General features: G+C 37.9%; 1 protein-coding gene across 4 annotated transcripts in view; it reads left to right on the top strand.

The window, feature by feature from the left end:
- Positions 1–20,118, top strand: part of aopep (aminopeptidase O (putative)) — a 75,929-nt gene that overhangs the window by 52,624 nt on the left and 3,187 nt on the right. For 3 of the 4 annotated variants that reach the window (XM_052563518.1, XM_052563517.1, XM_052563515.1), the window contains 3 exons: positions 5,469–5,585; positions 14,562–14,648; positions 15,064–15,219. In XM_052563518.1, the coding sequence (XP_052419478.1) occupies positions 5,469–5,585; positions 14,562–14,648; positions 15,064–15,204 (345 nt within the window). In that variant the 3' untranslated portion in view covers positions 15,205–15,219. Of the gene's footprint in view, positions 1–5,468; positions 5,586–14,561; positions 14,649–15,063; positions 15,220–15,550; positions 16,530–20,118 lie in introns of those variants that run through there. The other variant, XM_052563516.1, reaches the window with a different exon arrangement.

Here is a 20,118-nt window from a genome sequence, read left to right as displayed (position 1 = left end):
GCACCTAAACAATATTTTCCCTAAGTTTTTATCTAAGGTTCACGTTGATGGTCATCTTTGTTTATATGGCTTAATTTGTGTCAGGGAAAAACCTGACTTACAGAACGTATTTTTAGAACGTTATTTTAGATTCATATTCCAGACACGCTTGAAACACAGACACACACTGAGTGAATGAAAGGTGAAAGAACATTTGGCCTTTTTCCTGTGTTTGTGGAACATGTCACTGGTTTCCTATGTGATTTTACTCCAAAACTACTCACTCAGTCTCAATGAATGTAAAACTTTATGTCAGAACATTGTTAGTCTAATTGGAGGGAATTTCCCCTGTACAAAATATCACACACTGCCCTTTTGCAGTCCCTGTTTGAACCGAATTCCTTCATACAAATAAAGTACTTTTTCTCTGTTTTATGGCACTGTAGGTGCTTGCAAAAGCACCTAAAGAAATAGGTCACTCATACATGAAAAATCTGACTTTAATTACTTACCCTTATGTTGTTACAAACTTGTACAACTCTGTGAAACAAAACTAGGAGAAATATTGAATATTACACTTGTACTTGCTGCTTGTATTTTTCCATACAATTACAATGAATTGTACTGAAGCTTTCAAGCCTGAAAAGAACCTAAAGGCACATACAATACACACAATAGACGTTAATGTATAGCGTCAAAAGACATGAAATATGGAGCATGAGTTGTATGGACCTCTTTTATGTTACTTTAGGGTGCTTTTGGTTATTTTAGAGCTTAACAGTCTTAAGTCTCCATTCACTCTCATTATATTGAAAGAGTTATTCTTTAAAAATCCACCTTTTGTGTTCCACAAAAGAAAGTCATACAGGTTTGGGGTAACATGGGGGTGAGTAAACAATGACAGAACTTTAAGTTTTGGCTGAACTATCCCAGTAGATGCAAGCATTGGTTTGCCTGGAGCTTGTGTAGGAATAACGGTGGCAGGGTGTGTCTGTGTGTGTCTGTGTGTGTGAGCCTTCTTTCACTTTCCACAAACAGAAACATAATCTCAGCACCTATGAGTCACTGTACTTTACCCACCACATCATCCTCTTGCTCTTAGCTTTTCCTCCCTCTTTACACAGGGTCGGGGAAGTAATAAAATCTGTTTGTCCTCTCTGCAAATTTAGAGAGAGTCTGAATCGTGTCTTTTTTGACTTTCGTTGAAAGGGTTTTTGGAGACGATCAAGTATTTTATTAAGATTACTTTGTTAAAAGTGGTGGGATGCTGCACCGATGACTAAAACGGAGGCGATTGAGATGAATTAAGGCAAAGGAAAGCTTTCCTGATTTAAAAGTAAATCATTTTTCATTAAAGCTCCTCGCTCTGTTTATTTGCGTGCTGCTAACTTTTCCATGGCTTTAATGGACACTGCATGAAAAGAGTCTTTTATGTGGAGAGAAATGAAAAAAGCAGTGGAAAACCAAACACACAGTCTGCCCAGAGTGACTGCATGTGTGCAGCTGTGCTCTTGGAGGGAGTCTTACAGTGGACGGGACATCCACACGGCTCACAGAGGCAAGTGTGTTAATGGCAAATGATGAATTTTGTGGTTTTCTGTTTGATTTGGCCCTAATGAAAAATAATGAATTCAGGGTTGGAAGATAATTAGGCCTTGAGCAAGTGATGAAAGCCTTGTTGACATTATCACACAAGTGTTTCTAGCTTGTGATCTCAGCAAACGTCCACTTTGTTTCGTTCTATCTGTGTGTATTTGTTCTTGAAGTGAGGTGTTCACCTTTGCTTTCTGATGTTAATGACATATAAGATTGTTTATGACATATAAAATTGTTTATTTTTTTAACATCAGGTTCTTAGAAATCTATTATTTGTTCAATGGTCTTGAATCTAAAATGTAAATTTAATGACTCCAAATGTCATGATGTATTCCCAGCCAGTGAAACTGAAAAATAAAATAAAAATCCTTACATCTGGAATACATATGAATGTGTACATATGAAAAAATAATACCTAGTTCAGAAATATCATTACATTTTGGGGTGTTCCACCACATGATATTTGAATAAACTAACCTTGCTTCGTCTAATTTGGGAATACACTGTCAATATATTGTCTGAAAATGTAATGTGATATTTTAAGATTTTCTGACACACAGTCATGAGGATAAATCATGTTATCATTTCCTGTTTTATGCTTCTGAATGGTAGTCACAAAACGTCTTTTGATTTAGTGGTTTTCAAAATTAGTTAAAATCTTGCTAGCAGAAAAGCTGCATTTGAGTCATTGTATGCATGCATTTTTTTTATGTATTTTAGAGTTATCTAATTAATAGGACAAAAAAAGACCCAAAAACCTTCTTGACACCAAAATCCTTGGCTTCAACCAAGTGACGGAAAACCCCGTTTAGCGTTTTGCAGAGTGATGTATTGTGAAAGGGTGTTTCCCCCGGATAGCTGATCACCTCGCTTTCTTTTCCGCCCTGTTTTTGACAAGACGAGTGGACTTGGGCACTGCGGAACTGTTTGTTCCCTGTGTGGAAAAGTTTTTATTGCCATCCCGAGACAATTGCTATTCCCTGAGGCAAATTGAGTGTGGAGGAGGGCTTTCGTCTCCCCTATATCTTTTATGACTCTAAATTCCTCTCGTCTTTCAAAGGCGGCGGATCCGATGATCTTGGGTGGGCCCTTGAATGGCTCTTAATGACAGAGCGGAGGCTGAAATCATCCAAAAGTGAGAAGTCTTTGCTTTCCACCACATTAATTCTTCACAGCGGATTTGAGCAGGGTAACAGTTGACCATTGCCACTTCTTCTTCAAAGCGGGATGACTTTATTAGGTTTCTCGTGGTCAAATTATTGTCATTTTGCTTTCATTTGACACAGTTATTTTGTCCCGGGTTCTGGTTCGTTTGAGGCCACAGAGCAGTCAAGAGTGAAATAGTTCCCTCTTTCAGTAATGTAGACAAATATAGTTCTTATTTTGGTTAGGCGGGGTGCAGCATTACATTTCCTAACCATTTTAGGGAAGGATATTTCAACGGATCAAGTCGATGATAAAGTTGCATCCATAGTAGTGATTTGAAAATACTGATGATAATGATTTTTCCTTCCTTCATTCACCATATTAAGGTGTAACTAATTTAATACAGCAGGAGCTGTGAATGAGAGATGTCCCAGGCTACGCAGCGGTGTGTGTGTGTGTGTGTGTGTGTGTGTGTGCGGGTTTGGCCGGACCGAGAAAGGGAAGTGGCACAGGAGGGAGGAGACTGTGCATCACTGCTCTACAGATCCTGATGTGATAATGGAGTAATAATAGCAGGCCTGCCACCACCCATCTCCTACCTCATCACTCTTTCTGCCTGCTCTCTCTCGCTTTCTGTCTACGTGTCCCTCGCTCGCTCACTCCACCATTTCCTTTTTCCTGTTTCTTTCTCCATCTCCAGCCGCATCAGTTTCTCTCTGCAGAAATGCTACAGTAAAAACCTGCTCATCCATTAACTAAGTTACTTTACCTTGTTGTAGTGAAGAATTATATTAGATTTATGTATTTTTTCCAAAAATATTGTAGAAAATGTGTTTTAGATTTGTATAGGCTGTATTTGATGTAATCAATAATCTTATTTAACGGTATAAACCTTATTTTATTATAGAAAATAATGTTTATATATTATATTTAACAAAAAAAACAAAACAAAAATACTTAAATTTACTAAACAAGTAAAATATATTAGGAAATATTTTAAATATATTTTAATTGTTTAGTAAAATATTGTTTTATTAATATGAAATGAATTAATATGAGATCAGTAATGGCATATATAATTCTGAAGTATAAATATGCAGGGAAGGATCCTGTAACATCTGAACATTATCACTATTTTCCAGTGAATTTCTGGCAACCACAGCTGAAATTTTTCTTTTTTTAATCAATTTGAACCAGATTTCTGACTTGAGATAATAGCAGCAGGACAGAATTTCCTCCTGTCTTCCTTTTCACCCACACCAGCCAATAATATAAGCATGCTTTCAGGTCAGCGATATTCTTGATTATTTTGCTGTGACTCACGTTGTGTCTATATAAACGTTAGTCGCCATGTGTTATGAAGATGACTCATAATTTCTTTCATTGCTTTCAATGGGTAGCACATTTTTTTTATAATCTCACAGCAATGTACGACACATGGGGCTTTTCATTTCTACCTGTCCGAGACTGTTGTGGCTTGTTTCTTTGTACAGTTGCTTGCAAGTTATGTTTTAGTGACTGAAACATGGCTTAAAACAAGAGTAAGCAGGCTAGGAATTAAAAAAGAAACGTAATCCCCTGTAAATTTAGCGATTTCATGCAATAACTGGTTTAGGCCTGATTTCCATACTGCAAGATGGGACTTTAAAGCATCTTTCCATTGCTCAAATCCCAAAGCATTCCTTCCCTCCATTAGCTGTCTATACTCTAGAAACCATTATGCAGGCTTTACTTTTTGGAGAAGAGAGAAATGTGATTTTCCTCTTATTCTGAAGATTATCAGAGGAGCTCTTTTAATGGCGGGAGGTTTAATATGCACAATATGTTATTTCCTCTCGCTCTCGTTCTACCTCGCTGGAATGCTCTTCCCACTCCGAGCTATTGCTTGAGCTTCTCTTTTCCTGCTCGGCTCTCTGATAGTCTTCAAAGACAGCATTGACGTCTTATTCAACCTTCTGAAAATGCCATCATTCTTCATGGATAGTATTTGAAGCTTGTAAATAATTTTGTGGTGTGGTTTATATGAGCTTTTGTCTACATGTCGTATTGCCTAATTAAATTATGATCTTAAAAACACATTGAAAATATGGGATGCTAAATTAAAAATAATAAATAAATAAATAAATAAATAATACACTCTTTCTAGGTCACTAATAAAATACATTTTGACTTTCTAAATGTCTATTTTTTTTTTTTTTTTTTTTTTTGGTTTAATATGACATTCGATTCTGTAATTTGCAATGTTAAAATATTTTTTTTGAATACAAATATAAATATACTATATGAACTACTGTTCATACGTTTGAAGAGGTTTTTTTTAATGTTTTTGAAGGAAATTCAGTTATTCTTACCAAGATTGCAGTTATTTGATTAAACAGATATTATTACAATTTTAAATTACAGTTTTTTTTTTAATATACTTTAAAAGTAAATGTAGTCTTGTGATGGCACGCTGAATTCAGCACGCATTATTCCAGTTTTCACTGTCACATGGTGCTCAAGAAGCATACCTTTTTATTATCAATTCTGAAAACACCTTTTTTTTGGAAGCTTGTGTACATTTATTTCAGGATTCTTTGATGAATAGAAAGTTCAAAACAACATTTATTTGTAACATTTATTATAAAATTATAAATGTCTTCACTCTGCTCGTATAATATATGTACAGTATATTCTATTCTGGACCCCACTGTGTATGTTACTTACTATATGAAAATATTCAAAACCATTTTGTGTTTCTGTTTCAGTTGAGTCCAGAACAGCTGGTTCTTCTTTTGGAGTTTCTTCTTGAGGAACCAATGCTAAGTCTGTCCATGCTGAGACTCCTTCAGACCACTTATAACCTACAGGCCCAGGATGCTGAGGTAACCAACACTCATACATTTATTTCCACACCACACCGTCACTACTGCTTATACATCTATCGAGACTGTCTACTATTTTGTGGTCTCATCAATTACATTGAATTCTTGGTTGAGACAGTCAGGAAACTAAAAACATCTGTTTTATGTCTTCAGCGCAGTCATGTTATTGCCTATTAGTGTCTTAGTAGTTCATAGTTGTTGAAGACTTATCCCTTTCTTTGTAATCTTTTCAATGTTAAAATAGTGTATTCTATGCAGAGATGTGTAACCATTTTTAGGAGTTTGGGGGCGGAGCGTTCAGAAGAACTATTTGAAAAAAAAAAACAATCATTATTTTTCATTACGTTGCACAGGAAAAACGTTTTTAATCCCTTCATTTGTTTTGCTGTTTCCTCTCCACACCTTTTCAAATATTGACTAGAGGCAGGCTGAAGTCATTCGTCTCCACCAACACCTCTTATGTTCACAGCTGAAAAACCACACCAATCCATCAGTCTTATCATTTTATGTCGCTCTCATTCTAGAGCTTGTATAATGTAACACCAATACCACTGACATTTACTCTTTTACCCTGCCGGATAAGTTGCTTGCCTTTATTTGTAAGTAATCTCATCATTCTGTTTAAGATAGCGAGGTTTCGAAAATATCATGTCTACTTGAATTCCCTGAAACGTCCTCTTGCTTGGCCGTATCAGACGAGCACGAGAGAAGCTATCTGATTTCTCTCAGATTATGTGGTGAGTTTTCTTCTTAAAACTTACAGGGGTTTCGGGCCAAACGCTAACCTCTGTGGTATTTGCCTCCTGATTCAATTACTGTCCCGGCAGCCAATTAGGCCACTTTGTGATTCTTAGTCAATTCAGAGGAGGCCAGCTTCTGTTTGGGAGCTAAATTTGGCAGGCCAGCAGTGACCTAACACAGCGTTCTTTTGAAATGAAGCACTATTTGGCAGCGTGAAAGATGTAAGATAATATGAAATGGTGACCACAGTAAGTCGCAGACGACCACAGTTAGTTTCAAACTGAGGCCCAATGGGAGGTTTTCATCAAAACCTTCCAGGAAAAACAAAAGGCCCTCTAAAAATAAATCAGGTTATTACTACCACGTGCCCCTCCCTCCCTCCGTCCCACCCGCTCTCTGGCTTCTTTTCTCCGCTGCTGCTCCCAGGCTCCGATGGTCATCTTTTCTTTCAGATTTAATTCTCCTAGCCATTTTTTTACCATCCTGAAGCACCATCGCCATTTAGCATTCAATTTTCCTGTTGTGAATTGCTGTCGACACATAATTTTCATGTTTTAAGATAGACGCGAATCCTTATTAGCTGTGCATAATTATTAGCGCTGCATGAAAATTGCTTTAAGGTCACAATAAAGTTGAAAGGTGTGGTCGGCGCCACTCTGTCTGTGTGGGTCATGACTGGGCGTTGTTCTAACATAAGAAATGAATCACTGGATATTTCATAATTAGTGGTGCTTGCAAAGGCAAGCATGGCCATTAATATTGCTCACAGTAAGGGTTAGGGATTTAAACAAACCCCTAACCCTGAGTATCAAAGGCAACTCGTCATGACTCGTCTACAGACATGAATTATGTCTCTGAGTGTGTGGCTTGTTGAAGAGACGTGTGCTGTTTACTTCTGTAAAGCCATCAGACTTATAATTTTCACCTGGCATGCAGTAAATGGGTGGAAACTTCCTGTAGACTTACTTTGATTGAGGGTTCTGAGCCATACTTAGAGATCAGAATATCACTGAGAACTGGGAATCTCTTGACTATACCCGGACAAAAAAAGAAAAGAAAAAAAAAAGTTTGCCCAGAACACCTTAGCAACGGCATAGAGATGGTCCTGGAAATCACCTACAGTACCTTATTGTGGTAGTTTTGCACAGGCAAGCGCCACTTAATTTTTTTGTCAGAATTTCATGGTTTTCCGAGTTGCTTTATTTAAAGTAAACCAGCTGAAACTATCACTTGTTTACATTTGAGACTATTTTGTTTATATTTAAAGGGATAGTCAACTCTGAAAATCCAGTCATTATTACTTACCCTCATGTCGTTCCAAATCCGTAAGACCCGTGTTCATCTTTGGAACACAAATTAAGATATTTCTGATGAAATCTGAGAGCTTTCTTACCCTCCATTGAGAGCAACACAACTGGCACATTCAAGGCCCAGAAAGGTAGTAAGGACATTGTTAAAATAATCCATTTGACATCAGTGATTCAACCACAATATTATGATGCTACGAGAATAGTTTTTGTGTACAAAGAAAACAAAAATAATGACTTTATTCAACAATTTATTTTCTTCAAAGTCAGTCTATGATGCATGTTCATGACAGTACTAAAAATATCCTAATTTGTGTTCCGAAGATGAACGAAGGTCTTACGGGTTTGGAACGATTTTGTTGAACTATCCCTTTAAAATGAATTATAACACTATGGTGCATTTAGAAAAATACTAGCAGGTCAAATTTAGGGCACAGGTTTTATTTAATACGCCTTCAGTACAGCCTGCATTCCATTACACAATATAGTACTTCACAAACCTGCGTAGGAGTTTTTCAGATGTTTGGACAGTATTTGGGATGGATTCCGCTTAGATTAAGCATGCCAATCAGGAGAGAATAGCACCTCTCACTCCTTGGTTTGTCATGTGTGCAGTGTATTTCGTGCGAGCACAGGCAAAAGCGTGAGGGCTAAGCATTGTGGTATGCTGTTTCATGTGAGGACTCGTGTGTGTGTGTGTGTGTGTGTGTGTGTGTGTGTGTGTGTGTGTGTGTGTGTGTGTGTGTGTATTGCGCGTGTGAGTGCGAGTACCATCTGTCGGTCAGGCACACAGAACGCATTGTATCTCAGCTACTCTCAAAGCCCAGTCACAAAGTTCACACGGACAACCATCCAGGAAGAGAGCGATTGATAAAAGGCATATCAGAAATCTGGATGTGCATTGTGTGTGCCTGCAGCCAGGACAAAACCACATGAATCCAAACATGGGATGCTTGATAAGAGATCAGATGACTCCCGTTTCAGCTGAAAAGCATATTATTGGAATCTGACCAATATGAAACATTGACATTAAACACTTTTTCGATTAGCACATATACTGAAGTATTTGTTAACAAAACCTGTTATCCACACATTTTCAAACAGGTTGCACTTATTTATGATCATTCAGATATTAAACATGCTGATATCAACATTTGCATTTCTAATGAACCGTGCCTTTTTTTTCACGTTTCTTTGAGTAAACAGAACATTCCAAAGAACATATTTTACAGTATTAACATAAATGTATTGTAATGTAAAAGTCATTGCTGTCCCTTTTGATCTTTTTTAAGTTAAAAGCAATTTTATAGTGAAGTCAAGTCACTGTTATTTATATAGCTCTTTTTACAAAGCAGATTGTGTCAAAGCAGCTTTACAGTATTAAAGAGGGAAATAGTGTGTCGAAATAGTGAGCCGTATAATGTAAATATATAAAAAAGGTTTTAAAAATGGCACCCCTGGTTTTACTTAAAGATTTCGCTCTTAGATGAGAGCTCATCTTTATGAGAATGTGTTTGCATCTGTACAGTTCCAGAAAGTCCTTATATGGTGATTTGAGCATGTTAAGAATTGGGCATGTTAGTTTTCATGTAGTGAAATGGTTATTGGGCTTAATGTTGAAAGCACAATCAATATTAACCAAATAACTTTAATTGTACAGTAAATAAACTCACAGAGACTTCTGGAATGGTCTGTTCCCAGGGCAATGTGACCCACTGCAAGTGTTACAACATTTAAGGGTTGCACCTTTGGCGTATTAATAAATATTGCATAACTGGTGATAAATGTCTAGAGGTATTTATCTGGTTTGAATGGAGCCTCTGTAGTCTCACCATCTGCTGTATCAGGAAGTCCGTGTAAGGCTGGCGTATCTTTATATCTCAATGTGTGCGTATCATGTCACCATGTGTCCAACATGGCTTAACCTACTTGTTTTAAAAGGCACGTATTGGGATATTAGCTTGTGCATGATATAAGCTTGTGCATGCATGGTTACAGGTTTTTCATAATTGAAATTATGTGCATGTGTGCCATTGTGCCCTCCCCTGTGCCCCGTATACACCCAGCAGCTGCAGAGGGGATCAGAGTTGAGCTGCGTTCCTGGGGAGACCCCTGAGGCAGGACAGCTGCAGTGTGCCTGCCTGCGTCTCTCTCTCTCTCTCTCTCTCTCCCTCTCTCCAGAGACGCAGTAATTACACGGGACATTCCACAATTTATTATTGCAAGCATACGTGTACATGCACACAGAAACGCAATCACTGATGCTCAAGGCATGTAGCTTCAGTCTGCTGTGGGCACACGGGATTCAGCCAATAGAGATCTGGCATGAGCTTGATTTAGTGGAACAGTGCACCCAAAAATGTATGTTTTGTCATTATCTGTTCACCCTGATGTCTTTTGAAATTTGCATAATTTTACAGAATGCCCCAGCTGCTCTTTTCCACACACACACATTTAATGTTGTTCTGCATTTCTGTTTTGAGCTGTGCACGCTGAAGATGACCAGTAGAGTGACGCATTTAATAGCAAGTTTTTAATCAATGGGATCAATCAACACATAATTTCATATAGAATAGGCTTCATTATTTATACAACATAATGTTAATATTAAGACTTCTAGGCTATTTGCAAAAAGGGCCCGAATGCACATGAACATATCTTGAGTTTATTAGCTGATTGACATGTCACCATATTCTAATTTGTGTAACATTATAAATGTATATAGTGTTATCTTAATCAATTTATTGTTAAAAAGTGTTAATTTATTATTTTTCAAAAAACTACAAATCATACATGAAAGCGACATGACATTCAGCCAAGTATGGTGACCCATACTCAGAATTTGTGCTCTGCATTTAACCCATCCGAAGTGCACACACACAGAGCAGTGAACACACACACACACACACACACACACTGTGAATACACACCCGGAGCAGTGGGCAGCCATTTATGCTGCGGCGCCCGGGGAGCAGTTGGGGGTTCGATGCCTTGCTCAAGGGCACCTAAGTCGTGGTATTGAAGGAGGACAGAGAACTGTACATGCACTCCCCCCACCCCGGGACTCGAACTCACAACCTTTCGATTGGGAGTCCGACTCTCTAACCATTAGGCCACGACTTCCCATACATAAATGTTAAGTTAGCTTAATGTAAATGTGTGTATTATATATGTATAATATTTTTATAATGTATAAATGTATTACTTAAAAACATCAGTGTTCCATACTGTTCATATGCTGGGTTTAAAGTTTTTTGCAAGAAACGGACTGAAATGTTAGTAATTGGATGAACTATCCCTTTAAGCCATCAGATCATCATTTACACAATTTTCTTTCACATTCACCACCTACAGTACTTCTTAAATCCTTCCTCTTCCCGCCAGTTTTAATGAGTGAGCTACCTGATGCCTCATGCGTATTAAGTTGATTGGATTCTTCAAGTGTCCTCAGGTTAGGTTAATGTAGGTCAGGCTGTCTGGTTGAACAAAATGTCTTCCTGTTGTGGGAGTTTAGATCAGTGTTGTCATTAACTCTACTATTACAACATCCTAGCGAGAGTAACCTTTCTCCCATACACACAGGTTTCTTGCTGTTTGTGTCTAGACAGATGCATACTAGGCCTGCTATTGTATCTGAATGATTTGCTAATTAGTAATGTGTGTTTTCTCTAGTATGTGGCTGTCGTCACTGTGGCTTCTGTGGCTCTGTGACCTTGACGGGAAAGGGTTTTGTTCTTATTCTATGTGTTTATTTGTCTTTCACAAATTCACAAAGCCCAACCAGCCAGTAGTTCAGATTTCTACCTGCCTGCCAACATTTCCACTACAAATAAATAGCAACACTTTTGTGTCAATGGAAAAATGTTTGGTATGGTTATACATATTTATTTTGTAATAATAACTATTTTATTTTATTTTACTAAAAGCTGAATTTTCTTTATGACAACTGCATTAAGTATAAGTCGAGCCAGTCAGTTGATGAAAATATTGTTCCTCATTAATTCACTTTGCTGGTTTACCAACAGGAGGTACAGTACAACAGTAAAAACATTTTTAACTTAGCACTTGGCTGGTGTTAATTTTGTTCTTGTATTGATATGTGAAGTGAAAATGACTGAACATTGGAGACAGAAATCATGTCTGAGCAAACTTGAAAAGCAGTTGATTAAAAATGCTTGACATAACATCTGACGTGTGAGAGGGAAAGAACAAAAGAACACAACAGCGATCAGCTGAAATGATAAGGTTTGCGGGCAGGTGAGGATAGAGGGGTGTTGGCAGGATAGAAGGAGAAAACTTCATTCCTCGTGAGCGCGGTGACATTTGTACATGTTGTTTAAATAGAAAGTGATTTGTGACCGGAAGGCCCTTTGCAGTGCCACTGCTTCCTGTTGTTTTCCTGAGTCACTTCACACCTTGTCTTAAAGCAAACATTCTCGCACACTTGTACACAGACTCACACAATCTTACTTCATTAATCATTCAAATGTCTGCCACCTTCAGGCCCTGTGATCTCCCACTCATTCAGCTTCAATTAAACCCCTGCTGCGTGTGGGGGAGCCAAAGGGAGGCGTAAAGAGATGAAATGGGAACGACAGATTTCACTTAAAATCACTAATATCCTTATTATGATGCAGAACCATCATGTCCAGCCTCTGAATCCAGTGATTCACTTAAGCTAAATCAAAAGCATTTATGGCGTAATGTTAATTACCTCAAAAATCATTTTAACCTGTCCCTCATTTTCTTAAAGGGGACATAACAGACACAGTTTCACCCAATCTCATGTTAATCTTGAGTACTTCTAGAGTAGTACTGCATCCTTCATATCCCCAAAAAGTCTTTAGTTTTATCAAATTTATAAAAGAAAGATACAGCTTTATGATTCTTTCCGGAAAAAGCGCAGCTCTTGGAGGCGCGCCGTGGGAGCTAAATAGTGACGAACACTTGAGCACCGAATGCCAATAAAACAGACATCTGATGCCATTTAATTTACTGTCTGAAGTTCTGAATTATGACCGGGATCTTCTATAGACGGGACCGCTCCATCTTTCAGTATCAAATGATTTTGCAAATCCACCGTCGAACTGGGCCTTTTTTTATAAAACGTTCGTCAACAAACACACTTGTGAAACATAGCTGCTCCAGAAAAACAAACTGGAGCTACTATCAAAAAGAAAAACTCTCAGAAACTTTTACGAACCCGCAAGAAAGATTTTTAGCACAGAAATACTATGTCATACGTCCAAATTGTTTTTTTTTATTTTGTCCATGCTTAGCATGAGAATCCAATTCTTTATCAGTGTAAACAACTCTGAACCCCCCTTAAAAAACTGGCTTAGGTTGCGTGTTCACCAAAGCAATTTTAGCCAGCTGAAAATGGCAAATGCTCTGCTGAAAACGCCCAGCTGTGAGCGCTTTTGCAGCACAGCATTGCGAATGAAATGTTTCATTATGTAGCTTTATTTTTAAAACAATATTAAGGAAATCCTGCAATTTCATTTGGTAAAGAGGTAAATACTCTGAGAAAAGGAATATTAACTTCTCCTCCATTGTTGTTCAGTCATAGTAAAAGCAGGGTGTGGTGGTTGGTCTGTATTAATCCCACCCCTCCTCCACTGTGATTGGTTAGCTGAATAAAAAGTGACAGCGATGAGCACTGCGTTATACCCGAAGCTGTGCGTTTTTACCCGCAGTGCTCCCATTGAGAACAAATAAAAATACCCTAGCCTCAGGAAAAAACGCGCTGGTGGACAGGTGGCCTTAGTGATTCACTTACAATAGGAGTGATTTTAGTGTTAGAGAAATGACTTCACCTTTTTTGTAAATTATTGATTATTTTGATAATTGATTAATCATTTGTTTTTGAAGTTAATCCTTAGAAGTAATCCTTGATCTTATTGAACAATTATTTTATCATACGTAATGTAATAGTATATGCATGCCCATTAGCATGGTCTATACTGCATAAGAGACAGTTATGCATTAAAATATGCATTAACATCATCCAAATTAGTCTTCATATTCTTAGTAATTTTATATCATTACACAAAAATAATTATGTGGATTAAATTAGACTGCAGAGGGTGCGATATTTCAGTATTAATCATGGAGCCCATGAAGTTTTTTTTTTTTAATTCTAAATCAAGTGCTCGATTTACTGTGACAGACCAAATTCCTCATTTCTTTTTATATTATTGGCATGACAAAATACCAAAACAACTTTGAATTCATGATTTAAACAACTTCACACATTTTTTTACATTCTTTTATAAAATTGTAAGCTTCACTCAAACCTAAAAAACTTGCCCCTATCCAAAACCATTGTCTTACTGTAGTCTCTCTTACAATTTGAGATTATTTTTATTATAATCAATATTATGCCACAAATGCTGCTGATTGATCATGTACATAGAAAAATGAAATAATGTAACCTGAAATATTCCTTTAAATACAGTTGTCACTCCTAATACTTTTCAGTGTGACAGAGAAAGAGAAGTGTAATGAGATGTCCAGTGTACGTATGAGGTCAGGTTTTAGGCCGTGCTCAGCCCTGCTGTTGTTAGGTCACTGTGAAGAAAGAGTTGAATGACAGCAGAGAACAAGAAGAGGAATGAGAGCGAGGGAGAGACAGAGCCAGTCTGTGATCTCTCCACTCTGCTGCTCTAACACAGCCTCCATTTATACACCAGAGAGACAGAGAGAGAGAGAGAACATCGAACATAAACAGAGCACACACCTCCACTGACATGCGCTTGCCTCGACGTAAAACACACTGATTACAAATCCAGAGTCATGTGCTTTCCCAGATTTCCCCAAATGCGTGATTCCCGCAGGGGGTGACGTCCCGTGAGCTCAGTGTTATTAGAGAGCTGTTGAGCTGCTTTCATCTTGTTTAATCACTTTCTATCCGTCTCTTTCTCATTAGGTGAAACATCGCTGGTGTGAACTTGCGGTCAAGCACAAACACACAGCGGCATACCGAGACGTTGAGCAGTTTCTGATCCATGACCAGGTACATGAGCAGTTCTCAGTGCTCTTGTTCCCAGACCTAATGAGCAGCCTTTTAAGGCATGTTCATGACACATTTCAGAAGTTATTTTCATTTGTCTTTTGATATATGTAACTTTTGCCAAAGACAGAATTAGAAAAGTCAATCCCAGAATACAGTGCAAAGATCTTGGTGAAAAATAAATAAACACATATTTACTTGATATAAATATATTTATATCATTAATAAAACAATAATGTATGTATGTATGCATATATATATATTGATTTATTAATTTATCCGTCATTTATAAGGTTACTTTTCAATCAGGTTGCTGCTTTGGAAGGGAGCTCACTAGGTTTAGAAACGAAACAGAGCTTAGATCTCTCTCTTATAAAGAACACTTTTTGATTCTAGTGTGTGTGTGTGTGTGTGGCAGGCCATGGGTGTGTATTTGTATGGTGAGCTGATGGTCCAGGAAGACGCCCGGCAGCAAGCACTAGCACGCCGATGCCTTTCCCTCATCAAAGATGATATGGACCAATCAGCATGCAGAGTTGTGGAGGAAATGATTCTGTGAACTCAGTCAAATCAGGTAAGAGCGTCACATCCCTTCTAAGCTTTTTATAGTTTGAAGACAAGATAATTCAAAAATTGAATGGTCTCACTCTCAAAAAATGCTACAAAAGGCTTTTGGAAATCGAGAGATGTTTTACAATCAGCTCATGCCGTCTCAACTTGCACCGTCAACAGATTTTAATGGCTGAGTAACAGCGCCTCCCATTACTTGGTTATTTTTGGACACATTTGACATAAAAATATAGCATATTATGTAAGAGTTGCTTTGAAGAAAAATGTCACTCAGTACCCGAGAGATGCAAAAGTCATTAAAAGCCCTTTTGTTTTTACTCTCCACATTATTAAAGATCCCCTCCCAGAGTCCTGGCCACCACCACATTCACATTCTTCCAGAAGCCCTCGTCTGCCTCTTCTGCACTTTTCCAGGAAGCCTGTCCAGATCTGTTTGTATTACGGTGAATGCGGAATGTGCTTCTCAAACAATTCCCAAGCACCAGAAAAGAAACGGGTCAGCATCTTTTTTTCAGATGGGGCTTTAGGAGAGACGTGGGTCTTAATGCATCAAATTCCTTCCTCCACAAGGGAGGGATTCCCTTGGTCCACATAACAACTCCTAATTTGTTGCTTCCTTAAAAGCTGTGGTGGACTGATTTATGGTAGTAACCATGAGCAGAAGAAAGGGTAATTGTCTGGCTTTGAAGCCGTCTATCTCACCATCATTCCAAGATATTATTCTGTTTAACCGAGCGACACGGGCTGCTCATCAGACTTTGGGAAAGAGACGACTTATGGGCCCTGAGATAAATGCATTAGTCGTCCCGCACAGGCATTTTTGGTGAAGCTAAGGTGCTTTTAATCTGCCGGCAAGACAGTTTTATTTGTTTGGGGACTCAGTGGCTGGAGACGGGTGGCTTTTCCAAGACATTGTGGTTTATGTCACATGACTTAGATGAATCACACCGGTCAAAACGATCATCCTCCAATTTGTGCTGCGCTAATGCAGCGTTTTCATTCTCAAAGAGCCTGTTTGTCTTCAGAGGTCAGCGTCTAGCCGGTGTCAATAATTCTTCAGCAATCATTGGGCGTCTGGCTCACTCAGACGTGCTCTGAAATGTGCTAAATTCTGATAGTAGACTACACCTGTTGTTTTGAAACACGCCAAACAATGTCAGGAAAAGCTATTAGGCCTGAATAATGGGTGTTGTGCTTTTCAGGTTTTTAATTTTGGGGGCTGTGGTGTGACACTTTTTTGTCTTGTTATTTAGAAATACATTAAAAATGACATTTAGATATGATTATTCAAATACATCTTTGCTGTGATCAGCACTTTTTTGTGCGCGTGTTAAAACTTGTTTGAAATATTTAATTTGTGGGATCTACATTTCAAAATGTCAAGGGGATGCAACTCATATCAAAATGCTCTAAAATTCTGTAAAAGATAAAATGTAATAACTGAAAAGAAAATCTTTAGGAGTTTTATATAAATAAACCTATATAAATAAGTGTTTTATTTTTATTTATATAAAGCTCTTCAAGATTTTCTTTTCAGTCATATATATATATATATATATATATATATATATATACACAGTATTGTTCAAAATAATAGCAGTACAATGTGACTAACCAGAATAATCAAGGTTTTTCGTATATTTTTTTATTGCTACGTGGCAAACAAGTTACCAGTAGGTTCAGTAGATTCTCAGAAAACAAATGAGACCCAGCATTCATGATATGCACGCTCTTAAGGCTGTGCAATTGGGCAATTAGTTGAATTAGTTGAAAGGGGTGTGTTCAAAAAAATAGCAGTGTGGCATTCAATCACTGAGGTCATCAATTTTGTGAAGAAACAGGTGTGAATCAGGTGGCCCCTATTTAAGGATGAAGCCAACACTTGTTGAACATGCATTTGAAAGCTGAGGAAAATGGGTCGTTCAAGACATTGTTCAGAAGAACAGCGTACTTTGATTAAAAAGTTGATTAGAGAGGGGAAAACCTATAAAGAGGTGCAAAAAATGATAGGCTGTTCAGCTAAAATGATCTCCAATGCCTTAAAATGGAGAGCAAAACCAGAGAGACGTGGAAGAAAACGGAAGACAACCATCAACATGGATAGAAGAATAACCAGAATGGCAAAGGCTCAGCCAATGATCACCTCCAGGATGATCAAAGACAGTCTGGAGTTACCTGGAAGTACTGTGACAGTTAGAAGACGTCTGTGTGAAGCTAATCTATTTTCAAGAATCCCCCGCAAAGTCCCTCTGTTAAAAAAAAGGCATGTGCAGAAGAGGTTACAATTTGCCAAAGAACACATCAACTGGCCTAAAGAGAAATGGAGGAACATTTTGTGGACTGATGAGAGTAAAATTGTTCTTTTTGGGTCCAAGGGCCACAGGCAGTTTGTGAGACGACCCCCAAACTCTGAATTCAAGCCACAGTACACAGTGAAGACAGTGAAGCATGGAGGTGCAAGCATCATGATATGGGCATGTTTCTCCTACTATGGTGTTGGGCCTATTTATCGCATACCAGGGATCATGGATCAGTTTGCATATGTTAAAATACTTGAAGAGGTCATGTTGCCCTATGCTGAAGAGGACATGCCCTTGAAATGGTTGTTTCAACAAGACAATGACCCAAAACACACTAGTAAACGGGCAAAGTCTTGGTTCCAAACCAACAAAATTAATGTTATGGAGTGGCCAGCCCAATCTCCAGACCTTAATCCAATTGAGAACTTGTGGGGTGATATCAAAAATGCTGTTTCTGAAGCAAAACCAAGAAATGTGAATGAATTGTGGAATGTTGTTAAAGAATCATGGAGTGGAATAACAGCTGAGAGGTGCCACAAGTTGGTTGACTCCATGCCACACAGATGTCAAGCAGTTTTAAAAAACTGTGGTCATACAACTAAATATTAGTTTAGTGATTCACAGGATTGCTAAATCCCAGAAAAAAAATGTTTGTACAAAATAGTTTTGAGTTTGTACAGTCAAAGGTAGACACTGCTATTTTTTTGAACACACCCCTTTCAACTAATTGCCCAATTGCACAGCCTTAAGAGCGTGCATATCATGAATGCTGGGTCTTGTTTGTTTTCTGACAATCTACTGAACCTACTGGTAACTTGTTTGCCACGTAGCAATAAAAAATATACTAAAAACCTTGATTATTCTGGTTAGTCACATTGTACTGCTATTATTTTGAACAATACTGTATATATATATATATATATATATATATGCACACACACACACACACACACACACTATTTTCATACATATGAAAATTAGAAATGTTGAAGTAAAATTAAAATAAAATGTTGAAGTTGAAGTACTAAAATAACTAAAATAAAATGTCCAAAATAAATGAAGGCTAAATAGAAATGTGTGTTTTCGACTGTGTGTATTAGATGGACAAAGCTGAATTAAATTTATAAATAAAACTATTAACTGAGAAAATTGTTGAAGTTATAATAAAATAACTAACTAAACTTCCAAAATAAAATAAAGTTAAATGGAAAAAGAAAAAAATAACAAAACCACAAAAAAACTAAAACTGAAAATTAAAAACAACTTAAATGAAAACTGAAAAAACAGTTTCTTTATTTTATTTTATTTTATTTTTTACTTTTCTTGAAAACAGTATAAAAGTAAAAAAAAAACATGAATACAAAGAGCACATTTAAAACTGGATTTTCATAGATTTTCCATTCTCTTTATCATATGCACTGTTACATATCATTGGTTCTTTTTTTTGTGGAGTTTGAGAAAGCTGAAAGCCGTTTAAAAAAAAAAAAAACAATCCAGTCAGTTTTCAAAATAAAAACTTTGAAAGTTCCCTTCATCCTTAGATGTTAAAAGCAGCCATAGTTCATGCCTTTCAGAAATACTCAGTGTGCCGATTACAATCGGTGTACTTCAGAAACAGTAAAAATATCCCACAAGTGTAAGAGAACTCCTGAGAAATGTGTCAGGGCTGAAATCCGAGCGGCTCCTCATAAGGGAGGGCTGGAGTCTCTGGAGTTTGGAGGCCTGTGAAATACGTCTTGATGGGGATAATGAGGGACATATCCGCGGCCCAGCCAAGCGTGCTCCATCACAGGAGAGCAAGACGATCTGCAGGTTTTGCCTTTCATGTTGCTGGCTGTGTGGGTTCCTGGCGTGCTGATTTGTGACTTAAGATAAAAATCACATTGCCAGGGATTACCACACAACCGCCGCTCGGACGGCTGCTATGGCAACCAGAGGCACCCTCTTAATGCAGCTCCAGAAAATAGAAATAAAAGAAGACATGGCTTTTCTCTGTGGGCCTCTGACAGGATGACAAGAAAAAAAATGCAGAGGAGGAACGCTTCCCTGCCGACGAGCGGCGTGGGTGAAGGAGTGTCGAGGAGAGACTCTCAGAGCAGGTGCAGAGCTTAGCTGATTGGTGAACAGTGATTGAACTCTTTGTTCACAGTGGCTAAGTTCTGCACCTGATGAGAGGATGACAGGCGGAGAGAGGCCTCGGGGAATGGCTTTTCCCACTTTTCTTCATCTCGTTACAGATGCAAAGTGCTAAAAGTGTAATGATTGTACATTCGCTTGTCAAAGAAGTATGCGAAACAGAAGATGGCATGAAAGACAAAGCTGGTGGAGCGTGTCTATAGTTTAGATTGTGGGTTAAGATTTACTATCAGCTTGCATCAGTGCAAACCCCCATTAGGCGTTTAATTACTAGTGTCAAGATTTACTAAAGACACACAGTGGGAAATTTGTGCTGAGAAGGTGTGGACAGTTATTTTTGTGACTCGCTTGTTGAATATGCGTTTGTAAGAGTTTCGATTGGTAAATTTATTGGAGGGGAGTATTTAAATGAATCGCACAACACAATTTATGCACGTCAGTTCACTGGTATTTGCGGCATTATTTAA

The sequence above is a fragment of the Carassius gibelio genome, chromosome B8, assembly GCF_023724105.1.
Source record: "Carassius gibelio isolate Cgi1373 ecotype wild population from Czech Republic chromosome B8, carGib1.2-hapl.c, whole genome shotgun sequence".
NCBI classification, from domain to species: Eukaryota; Metazoa; Chordata; class Actinopteri; order Cypriniformes; family Cyprinidae; genus Carassius; species Carassius gibelio.
This window is presented reverse-complemented; position numbering and strand designations above follow the sequence as displayed.